This window comes from Carassius carassius, chromosome 25 (genome assembly GCF_963082965.1).
Source record: "Carassius carassius chromosome 25, fCarCar2.1, whole genome shotgun sequence".
Taxonomy (NCBI): domain Eukaryota; kingdom Metazoa; phylum Chordata; class Actinopteri; order Cypriniformes; family Cyprinidae; genus Carassius; species Carassius carassius.
Genome location: NC_081779.1, coordinates 12715855 through 12736022, shown reverse-complemented (window position 1 = coordinate 12736022; position 20168 = coordinate 12715855). Strand labels below are relative to the sequence as shown.

Here is a 20168-nt window from a genome sequence, read left to right as displayed (position 1 = left end):
CCTAGGTGTGAGAGAGTTGTCAACTTTTTTGATGCGAAGATCCACTTCCCCTACAACACATAAGTCTACAATATGTTTTTGGTATTTCTTTTGTAATTAAGACAAAGCTGCTTGTTTTCAAACTTTTTTTTTTAAACAACAGAATCAGGGAGTGTTGACATTAAATTAATTAAACAATTTATTTTATATAATAAGTGAAAATTAATTTAAAATATATGATTTCAGTTTAGATTTTGATTTTATGCGTAAGTATCTTTATTTAGATTACCAATGATTTTAATATATTAATGATTATTTATTAATTTAAATACTTTTTACTTGGTTAAGATCAAATGTTCTATTCATTCTATGAATAATTAATGTATCAAACTAAATCAAAAACATAGGCAACAAAAAACAACGAATTAAACCAAAGGTGTCAATAAATTCTGTAATTTAATGTGAATAATTTGTGAGTAATGTCATATTCATGTAATTTAAAATTTAGCATGCATTCAACTTGGTTTTAATAAAAGTATTTAATTAAATTATTTTTTCCCTCAAACTGTATACAAAATTGAAAATACAAACTAAATGCAAATAATATATAATATAATAATAATAATAAAAGAAACAAAGATGCTTTTGCTGTTTGCCAGTCTTCTCAAAATGTTTGCATAAAAAGGTGCTTTGAGCTTTGATAAAAATACCACCATGCATTGAGTTCAAATGAATCTACTTTTGTTACAAATCTAAATATAATGTTACACAATTATACACAATTATGTCAACTTCAGTGAATGTGCTTTATATATATATAAAAGAAAAAAATGTACTGCAGTTGATTTTTAGTACTGGTATACCACAGAGACCTAATCTGCATGTGCACAAAATCCTTGAATGGATTCTGTCGAGGAACAATAACATGCTGCCACCACAATGGCTGACAAAGCCTCTCTGTGGGTTTAGAAAAATATACGGTATAACACCACACTAATGACATACAAAGACACACATACACACACCTACTTACCCACACCAACCACATTCAGATTATGACTGAGTGGGATTCACATCAAAGTCTTCCCGAGAGTCAGGACAGATGTTAACCTGACACAGACTCACAACATATGCAGTCTTGTGACGCAGCTCTGCATGGGGCCTCACAGCACTGCTCTGACTGTTCTAAATCAAACTAAATAAAGCAAACCTGCACACACCCTGCCACTCCGACAACCAGAGTCAGCTGCTCTTCAATTATTAACTGCAAATCCCTGCTATCACATTACTTTGATGTCATCTTTAGGTAATGTGGATCAGATAGGAAATATTAATCAGATAATAACCTCATATTATTCAGATTGGAAAAACAGCCAAGGAACAATAATGTGCAAATAACATGTACTTTGCAGCGTTTTGAATGCTCCTTAGGAGGATGCTCGAGATTCATTTACTCATCCTTATGCCTTTTTTAACCCATATGATGTTCCATATTCCATGAAACATAAACGGAGATACCGAAGAATGCTTGACTTTTAGTGTACACACAAAAACACTGAGGCATTTTTTTCTAAATATATTTATGTGTTCTACAGAAGAAAGTTGAAAAGCAAAGCTGAATTTTCAGCAGCCATTACTCCAGATTTCAATGTCCCATAATCCTTCAGAAAACGTTATATGCTGATTTGCTGCTCAGTTATCAGTTTATTTTTTGCACTAAAACAAAAAATACTTTTCTTCCACATTGATACTACTGTGATGGATGTATGAATGTACGATTAGATTAATTATGGAAGAAGACCTCAGATAACCTCTTGTACTCATATTCTCTCATGTTGAAAAAGGAAAAGGGGTATCATTGATGCTCAAGGCATGTTATCTTTTGTGTTATTATATCCTGTAGGAGCTGGCAGCCCTTCAGCTTTGTAATTGTTATTGATGGTGTGGCAAGGCTACCATTTTTCTTTCATTCTTTTTTTCTCTATATATTTTTTTGTCTGCACACCAAGAAACCTGTACTCCACCACGTTCCCCAACAAGGTCATCCCTCCAATCCATTGCATTAACAGCGGGTGCCAAGCATCCTGTAAATGGAACAGAACTCTTTGAAGTCACTTCCTCAAAGCGGCGTTTTTTTTTTTTTGTAGTTACTTGTAGTACCACCAACACAATTTATTTAAAGGGATAATTCACACACACACACACACACACACACACACACACACACACACACACACACACACACACACACACACACACACACACACACACACACACACACACACACACACACAAATAATAATGAAAAAAAAAAAGAAAATTCTGCCATCATTTACTTATCTCAGTCCAAACATGTTTGGCCCAAAAGGTTAAATTCTTAGGAATCAGTTTTCCTTGCACTCACAAAGAATAGGGATTGTGATTTTTAAGCTTCAAAAAGGACACACACACAAAAACAAAAAAAACAACAACAACAAAAAAATAAAAATAAAAATAACATAAAAATAACAAAGCTTGAATCTATGACCTGTGCTCTAGATTCCAAGTCATTCCATAGTTGTGTGCAAAGAACGGACCTAAACTGAAGTCATTATTCACTAATAATCTTCCCCTCTAGTGAGCAGTTAAAGTAAAAACAAAATGTACAATTCTGACAAAGTCATTAACTCACCCTCAAGATATTCCAAACCTGAGAGGTTTCTGTCCCACCATTGAAATCTGTTCATAAAAAGCAATCATATTTCTTTGGAAGACTTGGATTAAACCACTCAGTTCATATATGAATTCCTTTTACAGTGCATTTGTGACCCTGAACCACAAAACCTTAACCTCTTAAGTTTCAATATTCTGAAATTGAGATTTATACATCACCTGAAAGCTGAACAAATAAGCTTTCCATTGATATGTGGTTTATTAAGAACAAAGAATATTTGGCCCGAGATACAACTATTTTAAAATCTGAAATCTGTGGGTGCAATCACAACACTGAGAAAATCACCTTTGAAGTTTTCAAAATGAATTCTAAGCAATGCATATTTCTAAACAAAAGTTAAGTTTTGATATATTTACAGAAGGAAATTTACTAAATATCTTCATGGAACATGATCTTTGCTTAATATCCTAATGATTTTTGGCTTAAAATAAAAATCTATAATTTTGACCCATACAATGTTTTTTTTTGGCTATTGCTAAAAATACACCCCAGCGACTTAAGACAGGTTTTGTGGTCCAGGGTCACATTTATGTTTTGGTTATCTAGACTTTCAATGGAGTGACAGAAACCTCTCAGGATTCATTAAAAAATATTTTCATTTTTGTTTTGAAGTTAAATCGGAGTCTAAAGAGTTTGGAACAACATAACAGTGAGTATATAAGGACAGAACTTTCATTTTTGGGTGTACTTCCCCTCCTTGAAACTACATCTCCTCTCTGATGATGTGTGTACCAGTGCAAAAGTGAGACAATAATACAGTTAGTTCTAAGTAGCCAATTCAGGCTAGTTTTGTGAACCAGAGTTACTGATTCATTAAAAAGATCTACCTCAAAACAATGATTCATTCATGAAATTGACAGTGCTACTTATCTTAATAAGGCAGCTGTCAACACTTACAGGTATATACAGTACAAGCATTTTCAGTAATAACTTAAATTTCTATCTATTAATTCACACAAACCTATCATGTCGCTTTAGAAGTTGGGAATACAATAATATGGACCTCCTTTTTGAATCTTTAAAAAGGCCTTCTGCTCACAATTCTTGATCACTTTTCTTTTTCTATAAAAAAATGAAAGTTATATGGGTTAGGAACAGCATGTGACTAAATAAAAATAGAAATAAAAATCTTCTTGGGTTGAACTATTCCGTTCAGAGAAACAATCCAAATCCAGCACAAACATACGCACACAGCTCCAACTCCCTCTCAGCAATTAAAATGTCAGAGCAGAGGCAAAGCCAAGCTGCTGCTGGAATTTTTAAACTACACTGACTTCCATTTTTAAGACCTGAGCTAAGGGGATGGAGAGTCTATGAACACTTGGCGCAAACTCTTTGATGCATCTGCACTGAAATAATCTCACACGAATGTCTCATTTTAGAAAACTTCCGCTGAGACCCTGCAAAACACAGTCAGGGCTCTTCAAGTATAATCCACGGCATAGTCTGAAGAGTGTTGCTGAACACGGAAAGAGAAGCGGTGGATGCAAAATGACTCGTGCACACAGAGTACTGCAGTTTCTCTTAGGGTAGGGGGAGAATAGTCAAGATTCGAGAGCTTAATTATGTGGGAAGTTATAGTATATCCTGCCAGATTCTTGCCAGGATGGTAATGAGACGGGATAAAGTATCAGAAAAATTGTATAACCTGTCCAGCTGTCAAGCATTTCCTACAGCACAAATGTAAGCTGACTGGAGCAGAACGAGCTGGCACACTTACTTTACATAGTTGACACACACGATTATTTCATTTTTATAAATAATAATAACAAAATAAATAAAACAAGTAAAAAATAAATAAATACAAATTATATATATATATATATATATATATATATATATATATATATATATATATATATATATATATATATGATCTTGAAGTATATTGCAATTTTATAGAGATATACTTAGAGCTATTACATATACATTATATAGTACTATATATACTATATAATGTAGTCATAATAAAGTTGTATAGACAAAGTCATATATTGATTTTTATTATACTATATATATATGATCATTACATAATAATGATAATAAATACATTATATTTAATATAATATAAAAACATAATATACAATATAAGTACAATATAATAAAAAATCAAGGGTTACACTTTATTTTAAGGTGTCCTTGTAATTATACATTTAAGCACTTAGTAATATTTATTAACTACAGTACATGTACTTACTATATGGTTAGGGTTAGGAGTAGGGTTTGACTTGCATGTAATTATGCATAATTTACTGTTATTATAATAGTAAGTATGTGTAACATGTAACAAGGACACCTTAAAATAAAGTGTTACCAAATCAAGATATTATTTTGTCCATGCAACTTTAATCTTTATTTTAAAATTATGACTACTATGTCAAAAAAACATGTCACACAGCGGTTGTAAAATATACCCAAACACGACGATGAAGGCAAAAGGCAGTCTAATAAATCCACAGGTAAATAATCCACATAAAGAGAACAGCTACAACACATCCAACTCCAACAGAATTAGAGCAAGTTAAAGGGATAGTTCACAGAAAAGTTTAATTTTGTCATGATTTACTTCCAAACCTGTATGAATTTCTTTCTTATGTTGAACATAAAATAAGTTATTTTGAAGAATGCTGGTAATCAAACAGTTGATGGTCCCCATTGACTTCATAATATTTTTCCCTACTATGGAAGTCAGTGGGGACCAACAATTGTTTGGTTTTTCCAAATATCTTCTTTTGTGTTTAACATAATAAATAAACTTATACAGGTTTGGAACCACATGATGGTGAGTAAATTATGACAAAATTTTAATTTTGGGGTGAACTATCCCTTTAAGTACACATGTAAACAAGGATAATTAATGACACACCTGAACTGAATGATGACATCAAATCAACAGCCATGACAACAAACTCAACAGGACAAAAGTGCAAACTGAAACAAACTCCCAACTGAGTGATACTGTGACAACATGACACTTGAAGGTTATTTTTTTTTTTCTTTATTTATTTTTGAGGCAAAAATGGTATTCCATAACTTCTCTCATTTTGTGTATGTTTTCATAAAGTTTTGCAGAATGTTTTTACTCAGTCTAGAAGTCATTACTGAGTCGCAATAAATATTACTAACCATAATGCGGCAAATTAATTTAATCTTAATTTAATCTCCCTCTTATCCAACCAAAACAACTTTAAGATGAATAGTATCGCAATAACCAAATGACACAGTCTCAGTCATTACATACATAATTAAGCTTAGTTAGGAAACATTTAGAGTCACACTGTTAATTTGAGTCCAATTAGACTACAAAAGAGGCAACACTAGTTTCCACCAAAGCATCTACTGTTCAGCAAGTTTGTTGATGTTTATTGATGGATTGGTCATGGTAGAAGAAGGCACAATACGAGGAGCTGAAAGGCCAGAAAAGAGCAGAGCACAGCAGAAGGAGAGCTGAGAAACCAGAGCACCATGGGAAAGCGCTACCCTAAAGGTCCATGACTGGTTGGCACTTATCTTCAATGGGCTTGGCTGCTTTTATCAGAAGGTGCACTCTGAGGTGTTGGCTTGGCCCACTCCAGCAGATGGAGAATGATGGATACAGTGTGGAGGAGAAGGGCGACATCCTCCCCTACCCACAAGTTCCAGCGAGGAGGCTCGTGCGGAGAACAGAAGTACAAGCCTGGGTTAGAAGTAGGTCACGGAAGTACTACAAGGCTAGTGAAGAAGTTGTTTTCATGCTAATGAGAGCAGCTGAACTGGGGACAAAAGGAAGACCAGACAGTCTGTACAAAAAGCATATAAGTACTTGCTCTTGGGACCTTCAAATGTTTAACAATGCACTGACTGTTTCCTTAGTCTAATTATAACACATCAGGTGGGCTGGGAGTTAGAGACCTCCTGTAGAACTCATTGGGAAATGCATCAGCTTTTGTTTGCTAGTCTATTTATTTATTTTTGCTCTGGGGCATTAAATGTGTACTTCATCCATATAGAGTGTAAGTTAATAAACAATGTGATCTCATTAGTAATCGGAGGTATTTGTATGTGAAGTGTTTTTTCCCCCGAATATTTTTGTTACGTTTGAATAATCAATAATGTACAGTACATCTAAATATTGGCAGCATCTAAAACGAGCATTTTTTTTTGGTACAGCTTCTATATACAATGTATGTATAAATTATATTCCAAATCTAAACATATTTAAATAGAATTAATATTGTCACTGTTAATATTATTATTTGCACTTATTTGCGTATTATGAGTTGTATAATGCTAAGACGTGGCAAAAAATATATGTGTACAATAGTTTAAAAAAAAATAGTATAAAAATAACATACAAATGTACATATATAAAAGCTTGTTTTACATGTTGTCAGTACATCTACTTACATTTTATCTTATATTTAATAATAATATTAAAAATAATAAAAATCTGAATAATAAATAAATAAACAAAGACAATTAAAGTACATACTGTACAATGCAGCATTTTTTTTTACTTTATTTTTTTTTTTTTCTGTTTCTAAGTGACAGACGTCAGTCCTGATATCACAAGTATATCAGATTGACTGGCTTCTGTCACACCTCTTTGCCAAGATCCTTGTCATCTTTGACTAGATCGATTAAGTATCTCGTCACGTAGCGTGTCAGTTTTTTGGAGGTCAAATGATTCTCTTAACCACCTGGTAATCTGCAACATGCAGCTTTTCAAATTGGCGAAGTCAGACAAGTAAAGATTTTCAATGGAACTGTGCATCTCATTTTGTGCCCTGAGGGCAAACAATCTTTATTAGATGGCAGCAATTAGCATGCACATGTTTAATTAATTCTGTAAGAAGCTTTTGTGTCGGCACAACACCTCAAATCTGGAGGACTGAGACGGCTTTGTCTGAAATCTCAAGGACTGTGCAAGAATGTCAAGCCACATGCTAGCTAAACCTGAAAGATTTATAGTCACAAAGGATTTGAACTTGTCAAAATGTGGCAGTTAAACAGTTCGTCACAATCGGATCTGCTGAAAGACACATTTTCTGATACTTATGTCAAGAGACAGCAGCTGCAGCAAATCTAAAAAAAATTAACACATTGGTGGTACATAGATGAGATGTAAACATGTTGGGAACAATTATCTGCAGATAATATATGCAACTATTTTGTCGGTCCTATAAACCTATAGTTCTTAATTAAATTATGTTTCTTCTTCAGGTCAAATTCATCTGAAGCACTTAGATGTAGATGACTTTAGCATCTGATACAGTGCTAATTGCCTGAGTAAGAAAAAAAAATATTGAAAGAAAGTCCCTTGAAGTATTTTTTTTCCAATATTTTCTAGCAACTAATGAGCTCATCTATAATTACAAATGTGAAAGACGAGATTTACATGACACGAACATTGTCATTTTGTCTTAGTTTCAGCCCAGACATCACACAACTGAGTCTGGAAATGACAAAGGTGCAGTCAATAAGACAAGAACTTGGCTATTAAGATGAGAGCAAGGCATTTTAATGGTCAAGCTTTGACAGTGTTTTTTAAAACAGGAAGCCGACTAATGGATTAGAAGCCAAGAACTCTGGAGAAATCATCGATCTGAAAAATAAAGGAGGGTGCTTTGACAGTTTTTATTATTCTTTTGCTCTTCTTCTTCGCTCTGAAAGAGTGTTTAAGGCATACCTCAGTAGACGCTCAGATGAGAGACTTGATTATTGACAGGACTGGTCTTTACCCACGCTCGAAGATTAGATGCTCTTTATCACCTGCGGATTCAATTAATAGTAAACAACTGATCCTTTGTGCTGTGAAGAAGTATGTGAAGACGGATGCTCCCAGTCCCACCTGCTGTCTGAGTTTGCCGGTTCCAGACATGGCAGATTTATATTTTCAGTGCGATAAAAAATAAAGGGATCATCAAGGATAGATAGAGTAGAGTAAATAACTTTTAGTGCTTGAGTGGTGCTGCTGGGGTTCATCTCAAGATCGTTTAATCCATCTTTATCAATCAATCAAGGTCTGGCTGGTTAGAATGGCCCCTGCTGGTAGATGTTGTAATTACACCATAGAACATTCTAGTATCTTTGGTCGAATAATTAAGGGTTTGTCAAACCTTCCAAAAATAAATAAATAAATAATGGCAGCTATATTTTCATGTATACAGACCCTTTATATGTGTGAAAAATATTAAAGCTATTTGTCTTTTATGATCTTACTGTACTAGCAAAATGAAAACATAAAAATAATATTTGGTAAATGAACCTATTTACTGTAGTTAATATGTTAACATTGGAAAAACTTTGAGGATGGTAATATTTTTGAAAAAAGTCTCACTGTATGCTTAACAAGGATACATTTATTAGATTTAAAAGAATAAATAAATTATTTTAATTAAAGTAAATAAATAAAGTTTTCTACCCATCCTATCATACATATCCTGTGATGGCAAAGCTGATTTTTCAGCAGCCATTATTCCAGCCTTTAGTATCACACAATCCTTCAGAAATCATGCTGGTGGAAACTGTGATACATTTTTGTATCCTACAAAAATATTTTGATAGAAACTTTGATAGAAAGAATCATAGATCAAAAAGAAAACATTTACTAGTGAAGAATAGTAATCTTCACATTAGATATGGCATTACATTTACATTTAATCATTTAGCAGACGCTTTTATCCAAAGCGACCTACAAATGAGAATAACAGAAGCAGTCAGGTCAACGAGAGAACAACAACAGTATACAAGTGCCATGACAAGTCTCAGTTAGTCTAGTACCGAATGCATAGCCTGGGTGTTAAAAAAAAAAAAATGAATTTAATAAAAGCATTAATATATATATAAAAATATAATAAATGCAAACTTTTAACGAAAAAATTAACCCTTATAAACTAAAATGAAACATAATATATATCCTGACTGAAATATATGCAACTATGCAGCCATCTAGCCACAGTGAGAAATTATATCAACCATCAACCTACTATACACAGTCTTTCATTTTAATAATGTCATCATATATCAAAAAATACCCATGACCATCGTCAGTCATCATCAGAGCACTACCTCATTCCCAAATAATCTGTTCCTCTAAACACTTTAGCTGCAGATGGTGGGTTGCATGCAGGGTTATTGAACATCTTCTGATTAATTCACAGTTAATTACGATAAAGTATGAGAGACAGTCTGTTGTCACTCAAAATAAAGTGACAGGAGACCAAAGAGGTCAGCAGAAGCACTCATAATAAAGCAGCAGCTCACCCATTACCACTGGGAAATGATCTTCACAAATAAGCCTGAAGTTAGACGCCAGTATAAATTAATACAATTAATTTCAAACTGAAAATATGCTTGGAGGAGGCATGCATGTTAGGCCAGTGGTGGATAGTCATTAGCAAGGATATTAAATAGTCCAGGCAAACAGGAACAAATCTAATTGAAAAGGAAATGCAATTTGGTGGGGAAAAAACACAATGACTTCCTGGGACCTTTGGCAATGGCGCAGATCTTGCTGATTAAGTGAATGTGCTCACAAACATCCGTAAATTCATTACAGTAGTGCAGAGAAAAGAAAAATCCTACTTCATCTTATATTGAAAAGATTAAGTTTAGAAGGGTGGGAAATAATTACTCGAGGCTTTTGCTTTAAACTGCATCCTGTTTCACTACTTTTCAGCACTACGCAATAATCTTATGACACCCTGATGAAAATGAAGACTTAAAAAATAAATCAATCAGCATCTTCTGGATTCCTGGGTTCAGAAGTCTGCTCTCACATTTTCTGTGGGTGGTTTCTGGGATGTATACAATACTGTCATCATTTCTGTTGAATTAGGCCCATTGAATTGGGAGGAAGTATAAGTAAAAAAAAAAAAAAAAAAAATCACTGATTCATTCAGACAGTGTAGAAGGGTGCATATTTTTGAGCAATAATACCGATTGTTTAAAAGACAGATTCAGACCAAAAAAGTCAAAACACCATGACAGCACTAATTCAAAATCCAGATTTTCATAAAAACATACATACAGCAGCTAAAGAATATTTTGCCATTCCTACTATTAATCATAAAGTCAGATCTCACTTCCCATTTTTCTTTCTTTCTTTCTTTCTTTCTTTCTTTCTTTTTCTTTCTTTCTTTCTTTCTTTCTTTTTGTGAAAATTGGAAGCAGTGCTTGTAATCAACAAAAATCTGGAATCGAAATCTAACAGCCTACTGGCAAAGAAGTTTTTCAACAACATTACATGAAAATTCTGTTATGAATGAAGAAATATAAACCCGAGGGCTGCAGGGAATGCAAAATACTTGCTCAGATATCTCTTTTAGTTGAGAATACATTTTTAATAAAGCTAGCATGCCCTATTAATAATAAATCACACTTAAATATTCATATACTGAATGAAAATCTTTACGTCGAGGTCTCTGAGGTCCTTTAGATGTACAAGAGGTTCTCCTCTAGGAGAGAAGCAGTGAAGTACAGTGATTTGGCTGAGCTCAAGAGACCTTCTCGAGGTTGCCAGAATCCGTGTAGATGTTGTAAGATATAGTCTACCTGTGCTGGCCCCCATGAGAACGATAGCTCCAGGCATGTGTTTACAAGAGCAGGAGTAGAACTGCTGACTTCCTCTCAGAGAAGCTAGTTTCCCTGGTGACAGAGTAGTGTCTTTGAAATCAACATGTTCTACACCCACACCGCCCTTAGATAACTGTCTATTTGTCACGGTCTGAAAAGAATGATTTCAAAATCCTTCAGGAAACATTCAGAAGTTATTTTCACTGTTTGTGCAAGTTTTTCTCCTTCCGTCATCTGTTTTTAAACATACTCAACATTTCCCATCTGAATGCAAGAGGTAGAAGGAGATACCTGGAGAGAATCATGCAATCAGTGGTGGTACATGGTGCAAGAAGGCAAGAATATCTGGATCCATTTGTTGTGTGTAGCAGGATAAAAGAGTGAATGGAAAGTAATCCCAAAACACACTTTCACTAGTCGACAGGAACTGTTCACTAAGTACCAGCAGAGCTAAAGTAATGATGCAACGCAGTTGTAGTATACGCTCTGATGGGTCGTATTTCTGGGATTTGGACAAACGACTTATACGAGCGTATTGGTTGGAGGACAGGTTGTGTGTTTACCATTCAGTGATTTAAAAGGGGCCAGAATGTGTAAAAAACTGGTCACAGTAGTCAATATTGCATCCACAGCCTCTATAGAAACATTCCCATTCATATCTCGTCTATTGCCAACATCATTGTCATTGACATAAAACTACACCTCCTCAACCCCCAGCATCTTGAATCACTGAGATCATTACCAGTCATTTCAGGAACTCTGCTCTGCATGAAAGTTTATTCAACCTAGCATTTCTGGGACTGACTGCTTGATGAGGCTATACACACCCAACTGCTGCCCATGTTGTGAAACATCTGGTAAAGTAAACATGCTGGAAGCCCAAAACATGTACTTCATATCTCCAGCTGAATTTCTGCTTGATTTTGAAAATCTCCTGATTTTAGAGTTGTGCAAAAAAACAAAAAAACAAAACAAAACAAAAAACAGCACATTATTATGAGTTATGAGCACTCCAGTTGTTTGCAATGCAACCTGACAGTTTGTTGTAACAATGTGCCCCAACCAGGCATGACACGACAAGCCTCAAGTGGAAAGTAATATGTCTGTCCATACCAAGAACAAAAATGCTGCATAACATGACAAAATTACAGAAAATCAAATCAAAAATGATATGGCTATGTGGAGTGTAATTCTGAACCAAGTAGACTCAGTGGGCGGGGCTAATCAGTGTGACGCTACAGAAAAATGTACATACATAGGTTCATACATATGCATATAATTTATATTTCATAAAACATACCAAAGACCTGATTTATTTTCACTGAAAGTGAAGATTATTTTCTTTAGGTGAACATTACATTCTCTGTTCAATCTGAGACATGAAGGACAGTAACTCTACTTCAATCTTTTATGAGCATATCTTAAAGGAAGAAGGAAAATAAACTCCTTAATAAAACCATGGTTAAAAGCCTCCATAACAGTCATGAGTGCATTTCACCATGACTTTGAGAGAATCAACTCTCTTTACAGAGTTGCTTTCAACAATATTTTAAAGTACATGTATGTCAAGAAGATTCTTAGAAAGAAAAAAAAAGCACCTTTGTAAAACTGCACATATCTGAAGCTATTAATGACACCATACTTTTTTTTTTTTTTTGGCAAAAGAAAATCAAATTACTTTCCCAAATTTCCAAGTAGCTTTGTTTAAATGAACTAGCTAGTTTTAAATCCCTTTTTAATTAAGCCAAATGTGACTTCCTATGTACTAACAATAACTTTTACTTAATGAGAACTTCTTAGAGCCCACAACTTTCTGACAAAAGAAGTTTGACATTGCAGTCGTGAGACACTATTCCCTGCACAGTTTGGTCCGAGAAAAAAAAAAAAAAAGATTAAAATTGAAGAGGAGGCAACCAGACAGAGACACTGAAACAACAGTAAATGATGCTTTAGGCTGACGCAGCTTCTTCAAGTGACTCAGATCACACAATGAAACACACACAGAGCAGCTCTGCTACACAAGAACAAGACCACCCTCATCTATCTCCCTCCGACTGACTCACTCCCAAAGCTAATGTGTATTGTGTAGTGAACACATTTCAACATATTTATCCAGCTGCCCAACACTTTTTTTTAAGTTAAAAACCCAACTCTGCTATACAATAATATGCAAAATTATGCATTTTATAAAGGCATGTTATGGACCGACAATTTCATATAACTTTATATTCACGGAGCAAAGTCTGTTGGTTTATTTATTTAGAATTTAATAAATAAATAAATACATCCTTAGCCTGTACGTCTTCTTAAATAAGACTACGAGGCTAAAAGCACAGCCAAGCAACTGAAAAACAAAAACAAAAAAACAAGACTAAAGCACAAAAGAGATAGATGTCATGCACCCTTCACTATCCATTAGTTAACATGCAAAATTAATGAAATAGAAGGTGATATAATGCTCTGTGCCATCATTTGATGCAAGTGTCTAAAAGAGGGGGAGAAAAAATGTTATAGGCAAAGCCTTCAGACAGTAATTTGATGAAGTTTAATAGGGACTGATGAGGTCTGTAGTCAGAGACCAACTCTTCATTGAGGATTAATAAACACAATTATGATTGGCACAGACCGCAGGGTAGCCTTTAACTTGCCAAGCTGAGCAGCTCTTAATAAATGCCGCAGATTTCATATGATATGCACAATAAATAACAATATAGTGTAACAAGACTGAATGGACTGGAATCTTTACCTTCATAATAAATTTTAAAGCCGTGCGCGCTCACGGCGAAGTCACTGGTGAGTCTCAGGGAGAATACAGACCCAGTGCTTGTGATGGGAGGTGGAATTTGGAAACCTGTTAACCTAAAGAGAGCAAAGAGAGCAAAGAAATAAGCATAAGTTAGAAAAGGAAGATCTTTTACACACATCACCTTAAATCACATTTAGAAGTTTTTCAGCACTCACTGTACGCATGGTTTTCGCTTTGTGATTTTTGCGATACTGAAACACTGAAAACTGTATACACAGTATATATATTTACAAATATATTTGACTAACTGGTCTCAGCATTGTAATAATTCATTTAATAAAATAATAAATAATTTAATAATATTTTTTTTCCATGGGGTGAAAGGCTTATTTTTTTATTTTTTTTCAGTGACACAAACTGATCTATACATAGATCTAACATACAAGGCAATAGGCTGATAATTAAAAAAGCTCAGTGATTATGACAAAATGGATAAAATATAGAAAACAGTGTGAAACTAATTGGATATGGCAATGTTTAGCTAAATCTGAACCAGTCTTCTTAGAATGCTCATATTATTGCACATTATTTCTTGATGTGAAAGCACTGGGTTTCTTCCCTGCTTTATTTAAGCTTCAGAATAATCCCCAGTGCTCATGTGTGCATGCAAAGAAGTCATTTCATCAAACCACCTTGGGGGCATCCAGACATCACCAGCATTTTAAGCCACCAGCATGCTACATAACATATATTTAGAGGCACTGACGAAACAGACACTCTGCATAAGGAAATCATTTAGCAGAGCTGCTGGTTACCTCCATTTAAGAATGTTAAACATGTTAAGATGCGGAGAGGATTTTTTAAATATGTGTGTGTGTTTGCTCAAAAATGTGTGCGTCACATGGACAAAATTGATTTGGTTTATGGTAATGAGCTCACAGTGAGACTGAAATCATTTATAAATGCCTTTGAATAATATCCTTAGGACACTGCCGTTTTGTTTTAATAAAATTAACCTTTAAAATTGTCATAAACTTCAAAGATTGTTATAGAATAAATTAAATGGAACCCAGGTTCTTAATTCTTATGTAAATTCACACATGACCCAATTGCTTCTTCACAAAGAATACTCTTTTTTTTTCTTAAAATTTTTAGTACACATTATTAAAAAGGTGAAATAACAAACAGCACATAGTAAAATAAAGCATTTTACTTTTTTATTTTAGATTGAAATGGAATAAACCTTTTTTTCAGACTTTTTTTCTGTGTACTGTAACACACACTGTTTATGTAGTGAAATAGCAAAAAAAAAAAAAAAAAAAAAAAAAAAAAAAATTTTTTTGAAACACTAAGTATTGTGTATCTCCACCAAACTGCATCATGGGAAGTGAGGCATTAAATACTAAGTAAATCACCAACCTCTGCTCTCTTGGCAGAGTCTCAATGAATAAAGCCAGGAGTCTACTAATGTCTGAATTACTGCATATATTACCAGATAATTTATCATTGTTCTGGCTGGACAAAGATCTGTGAGGCTGGATGGCACAGGATCTACCAGCACTACCTTAATGTATGTTTATGAATTACACTTTGGTGGACTTCACAGGATATTCTGTCATCCTAAATGGGACTCCAGTCCAAAACATAGGGAGTGCATATGCTCAGTCTAAACTATGTTGTAATTTGAAATCAAAGACCACTGAAACATCAAAGTTTGATTATACTTAATATTACAGTACAATGTTATAAATATTCTGTTACAGTCTTGGGGGCGAGTTAAAGCATGCTTGCAAACTGCTACTTGCATATTAGACCCCGGGACTGGATTTTATAGGTTGTTGGAGATCAGTGGTGCTTGAGTTCTTTAAAAGGAACAGCAGCTCCGTTCAGGGTCCATCCACCCCCAAGGGCTTCGCTAACTGCTGTTTTCGACTACTGCGTGAGTTGGAACAAATCTATCTCCTCACTCTGCCTACAGCCAAAACAGTCGGGAGCCTCCACTCTCTGCTGCTCGTTAGATGATCTTCGGGGCTTAAATCACTTGGACATTCTGCTTCTGGCCCGAGAACATGCAGCAAACTCCACTGTCTTCAAGCTCCCAGCCACCAATCAGCTCACGCTACACACTTTAAAGGCACCATAGTGACAGCAGGGTCAAAAACCAGCCTGTAATACGAGTTAGGATTAAAAGGATGGTTTAACCGAAAACTGTCTAGAAAATGTAAGATTCCTTTGAAGGCAATAGTGTTCTAGCATCAAACCTCTGACCTCAAGAGTTTCATATAATGCTCAAAGGCACTACCGAAACGGCAAAGACTTCAGTACTGTTTGGATGGGATTTCAACATTTTCCAAGAAGATTGGAAACTGTTGTTATTAGTCGATTGCCTAAATATGGACATAATTAAGATCAAAGCTTATGCTGCTAATGTATGGTATAAATTATGTCAAAAATATTTCCAGCCAGACTTTTGGATTAATTCTTGCTTTTAAGCTCACAGATTTGGTTTCAAATCACTGACTAACTTCTGTAAATACTTTTATTTCCTTACGTCACTGCATTAAAACAATTACCATCCAGATAGAGCTTGTGAAGCACAAATTCACCTTGTCTGAATAGAGCTTTACCATCCAGCCTAAATGGAAAGGCATATGAAGTTTCCTTTAACTTTTCAAATGCTTTTAGACAACTGCACATATTTGTCTTGGAAGAACATTCACTACCCTAAATAATTCATAAACATAATGCCTTTCTCTTTTTGAATGGAGAGGGCAGTCTATATTTCATTTTTATTTCTTATGTCAAATGACTGCTTCCAACATGATAGAAAATGACGAAGATTCCATTTTAGCATGAGGAAAGAGAAAAAAAAAAAAAACACTTTTAATCCACAAGAGCATGAAACATTTCTGCGAAGACACCATGACACCCCTGCCTCTAATGTTGCTTTATTCCTAATGTGCATTCCCCTCCTTTTAATCCAGTAATTACATTTTGCCAAATATGCTTATTCATAGTAATACTCATTTATTTCTATGAAGAGATTTCTCTGTTTCTGTCTCTCTGTCAGTCTCTCTCCTTCTCTTTCTGTCTGTCAGTCTCATTAGGCACTTAAAGAATGGTAAAACTTTCTAACACAACCCGGGGAGGAATAAAGAAAAATCACTCAGCGTTGTCACAGTGGTAGTGCAGTGGGGAATCGTGGCAAAATGAGGTGTCTTTACTGCTTAGGGTTTGATTGGAGGGTTTGATCTGCTCCAGTAGCATCTGTTTCATGGTATTTGTAATATACAGTCAGAGTGTGAGCATATGATCTGATAAAATCATGTTACTCTGTAAGTGAAAATTCATCTTTCCTTAATCAGAGTGCAATATTTTAAGTCAAAGATTTAAGTTAATTGATTTTTTTTCCTCATTAAACGTTTTTGAGTTTTACAGGATAATGTGATTCCACAGGGAAGGTGCAGTTCCTCTGCTTATTTGATTGTTTTCATCTTGCCATGGTTACATGTAATTACATCTGAGAGAGTAACATGGATGAGAATAAAGACGGATGGGTTTAATAAAGATATTTAAACAGGGTTATACGATCTTGTACATTGCTCTGGGAGCTCAACCACAAAACAAATGAACTTGATAAAGATGGAGATGTCAAGTCAATTAATTTCTCTCACTGGAGAACTAGACACAGGTCAAATATCGAGGCCATTTATTGGTTTTGTGGATCTGCAGAATGTTCGACCAATTTAAACTGGACACTTTTGATGTCAGATGTGAGATTTTGAAAAGGGGGTAGAATGTGCTTTGCCATGTAGCATTACATAAATCTTCATCATTTTGAGACTTCTTCAATGCAAAAAAAAATGGATACTGTGACACATTACAAAACTTACACAATGATTCATGTGAGAGGAATCTCAAATGAAACTACATAATAGTATGGCCTCAATTATATTTATAATTAATAATCCTCCATTTCAAAAATGAAATATTGATGTTTATGTTACAGCTCATTACTGATAAATGGCTGATATAAAAATTATATGGGGTTTTGTCTAATGTAAAAATAAAACATCAGTTGTTTTAAATGTTACAATGCGATTGACTAATTTAACTTGCATAATAAAGCATGAATGATCAAAAAAATTTTTTTTTAAAAATTAAAAAATTGGGACTGCTGTTTAAGTGCAACAGTCCAAACAAACAAACAAACACACCTTTAATTAGCCTATTTGGTGTTCTAAAAATAAAACACAACAATAACACACACTTGACATTCACTGTGAAATTCAAAATATAATAGTAAATTATGCTTGCTTTTGAGAAATCATAAGTACAGTACAGTTGGCACAACAAAGATTGACACAATTTTGTATGAATATACATATAGAGTACACCCACACACTGAAATGTGTCGGCAGCTTCCTTTACTATACCAATGCTTTGAGTCTATTTATATTACAAGGACATTATTTCCAAGAACATAATTTATATGCTAGCTATATGTCAAAAAGAATCAAACATATGAAATATATATAATATAGAACACCACATATGCAGCAATGGGAAAAAAAAAGAATCCTAGTGAGTTTTTGATGACTGACCATACATTTATTTTTACTTTTTGACATTTTTTTGATCCTATCATCTAGCACATTACTATTAAATCTAAATATTGGTGAAGGGGACTCAGGGTTCAGGGAAGCTTTCAACAAAATGAAAACAGATGATATCATGGTTCCCCCAAAAAGATGTACTGTAATGCCTCTCATGGGGAAAAACAGTTCATAAATCTTAATTAGTCAAGATGGCTCTTGCAGATAGTCATTCATAACTGAGCTCACTTCTCTCAAAGGTATGTGTCATATTGGAAGGCAATGGACTTAGGTTGAGAATTTATGTAACTGCCACAATTGTGAAAGTCAATAAAAGTAACATGGCACATTTCTTTGTAAGCAATTCTGTGTTTCTATAAATGAGAAAAACTCAAACTGACATCTGTATAAAATTACAAACCAGGATAATGAATTTGGCAGTCTAAAAAAAAGTTTCCTCTAAAATCAGGGTATCTTCCGTCCATTCCAAATCCGTTTTCAATAAAAAAAAAAAAAACAGAAAACGAAAAGACTCAAGAGGATTCAAGTGAGAGAACATGGACAAGACAGTTGGTCCGTGTACGTTTTGATCATTTAATTTCCTATTTAAGTTAGTTAAAGTTTAGTTTAGTTAGTTTAACAAACGGAAAATGTGTTTTTGGCTCGATTACACATTTTGCCGTTTGATCTGTCTAAACACCATAAAACCTTCACAAGTTCACCCACTGATAATGAATATCAGCATACCAGTCATATTTACTAAAATTTTCAGTGGTTAAAGGGAGCGATATGTAATAATAGCTCATTTCAGTCCACGGACAATTATGTGAGCTCACACTTTTATCGGTTAGCCATGAATCCTTTTTGTAGTTTAAAATGTACTCAAACAATTCGCAAAGTCCCCAAAGATCTATCCTGGAAAACTACAATAAGCCATTAGAGAATGAGTTTTACAGTGAATCTATCACTAATGACGATGTCTCAGAATTTGAAAGTTACATCTATGAACTATTTCAACAGGAGTTACACCTAGTTCATTTAAATTATTTTGTGGAAATACATTTGTCTGGCAACACTTTTAAAAAAGGTTTCATTTGTTAACATTAGTTAACTACATAGCTTTCACAAATTGTAAAACTTTACAATATGATACAGTTACATACATTACATACATTGTAATATTATAACAATATTAAGTTGATGCCCTCAAGTAAGTTAACTCTCAATCCTTTATTTTAGTGGATCAGTTTCATTTCCTTTACAATGTGTAAAAATCAAGTTACAATGAACAAAGTTTAAAGTTTAAAGGCCTGAGCATATTTCTAAAAGTCTGCTGGGAAGAAATACTTCTTTAAACTTTAAGACATGTTCATTTTAAAAGTTTCAGTTCAAATTACAGAGCTTGAAAGGTTCTGCATAACAAGAATGACCCACACCAGTTAAGTTGTAGATTTTAACTTTCAAACAGTTTTCCATCAGTAGAGTAATTAATGAGGAAAAGACAAGCTTGTGGGTAAGCGATGCCTCAAGAGATTTATTTCCAAATATCTGTGACCACTCAGCGAATCAAACACTGTAT

At 34.2% G+C, this 20168-nt stretch overlaps 1 protein-coding gene across 5 annotated transcripts in view; it reads right to left on the bottom strand.

Moving 5' to 3' along the window:
* LOC132104209 (CUB and sushi domain-containing protein 3-like) overlaps positions 1 to 20168 on the bottom strand; it is a 435094-nt gene that overhangs the window by 311309 nt on the left and 103617 nt on the right. For all 5 annotated transcript variants that reach the window (XM_059509502.1, XM_059509503.1, XM_059509504.1 and 2 more), the window contains exon 3: positions 13995 to 14107. In XM_059509502.1, coding sequence (XP_059365485.1) covers positions 13995 to 14107 — 113 coding nt within the window. The remainder of the gene's footprint in view (positions 1 to 13994; positions 14108 to 20168) is intronic.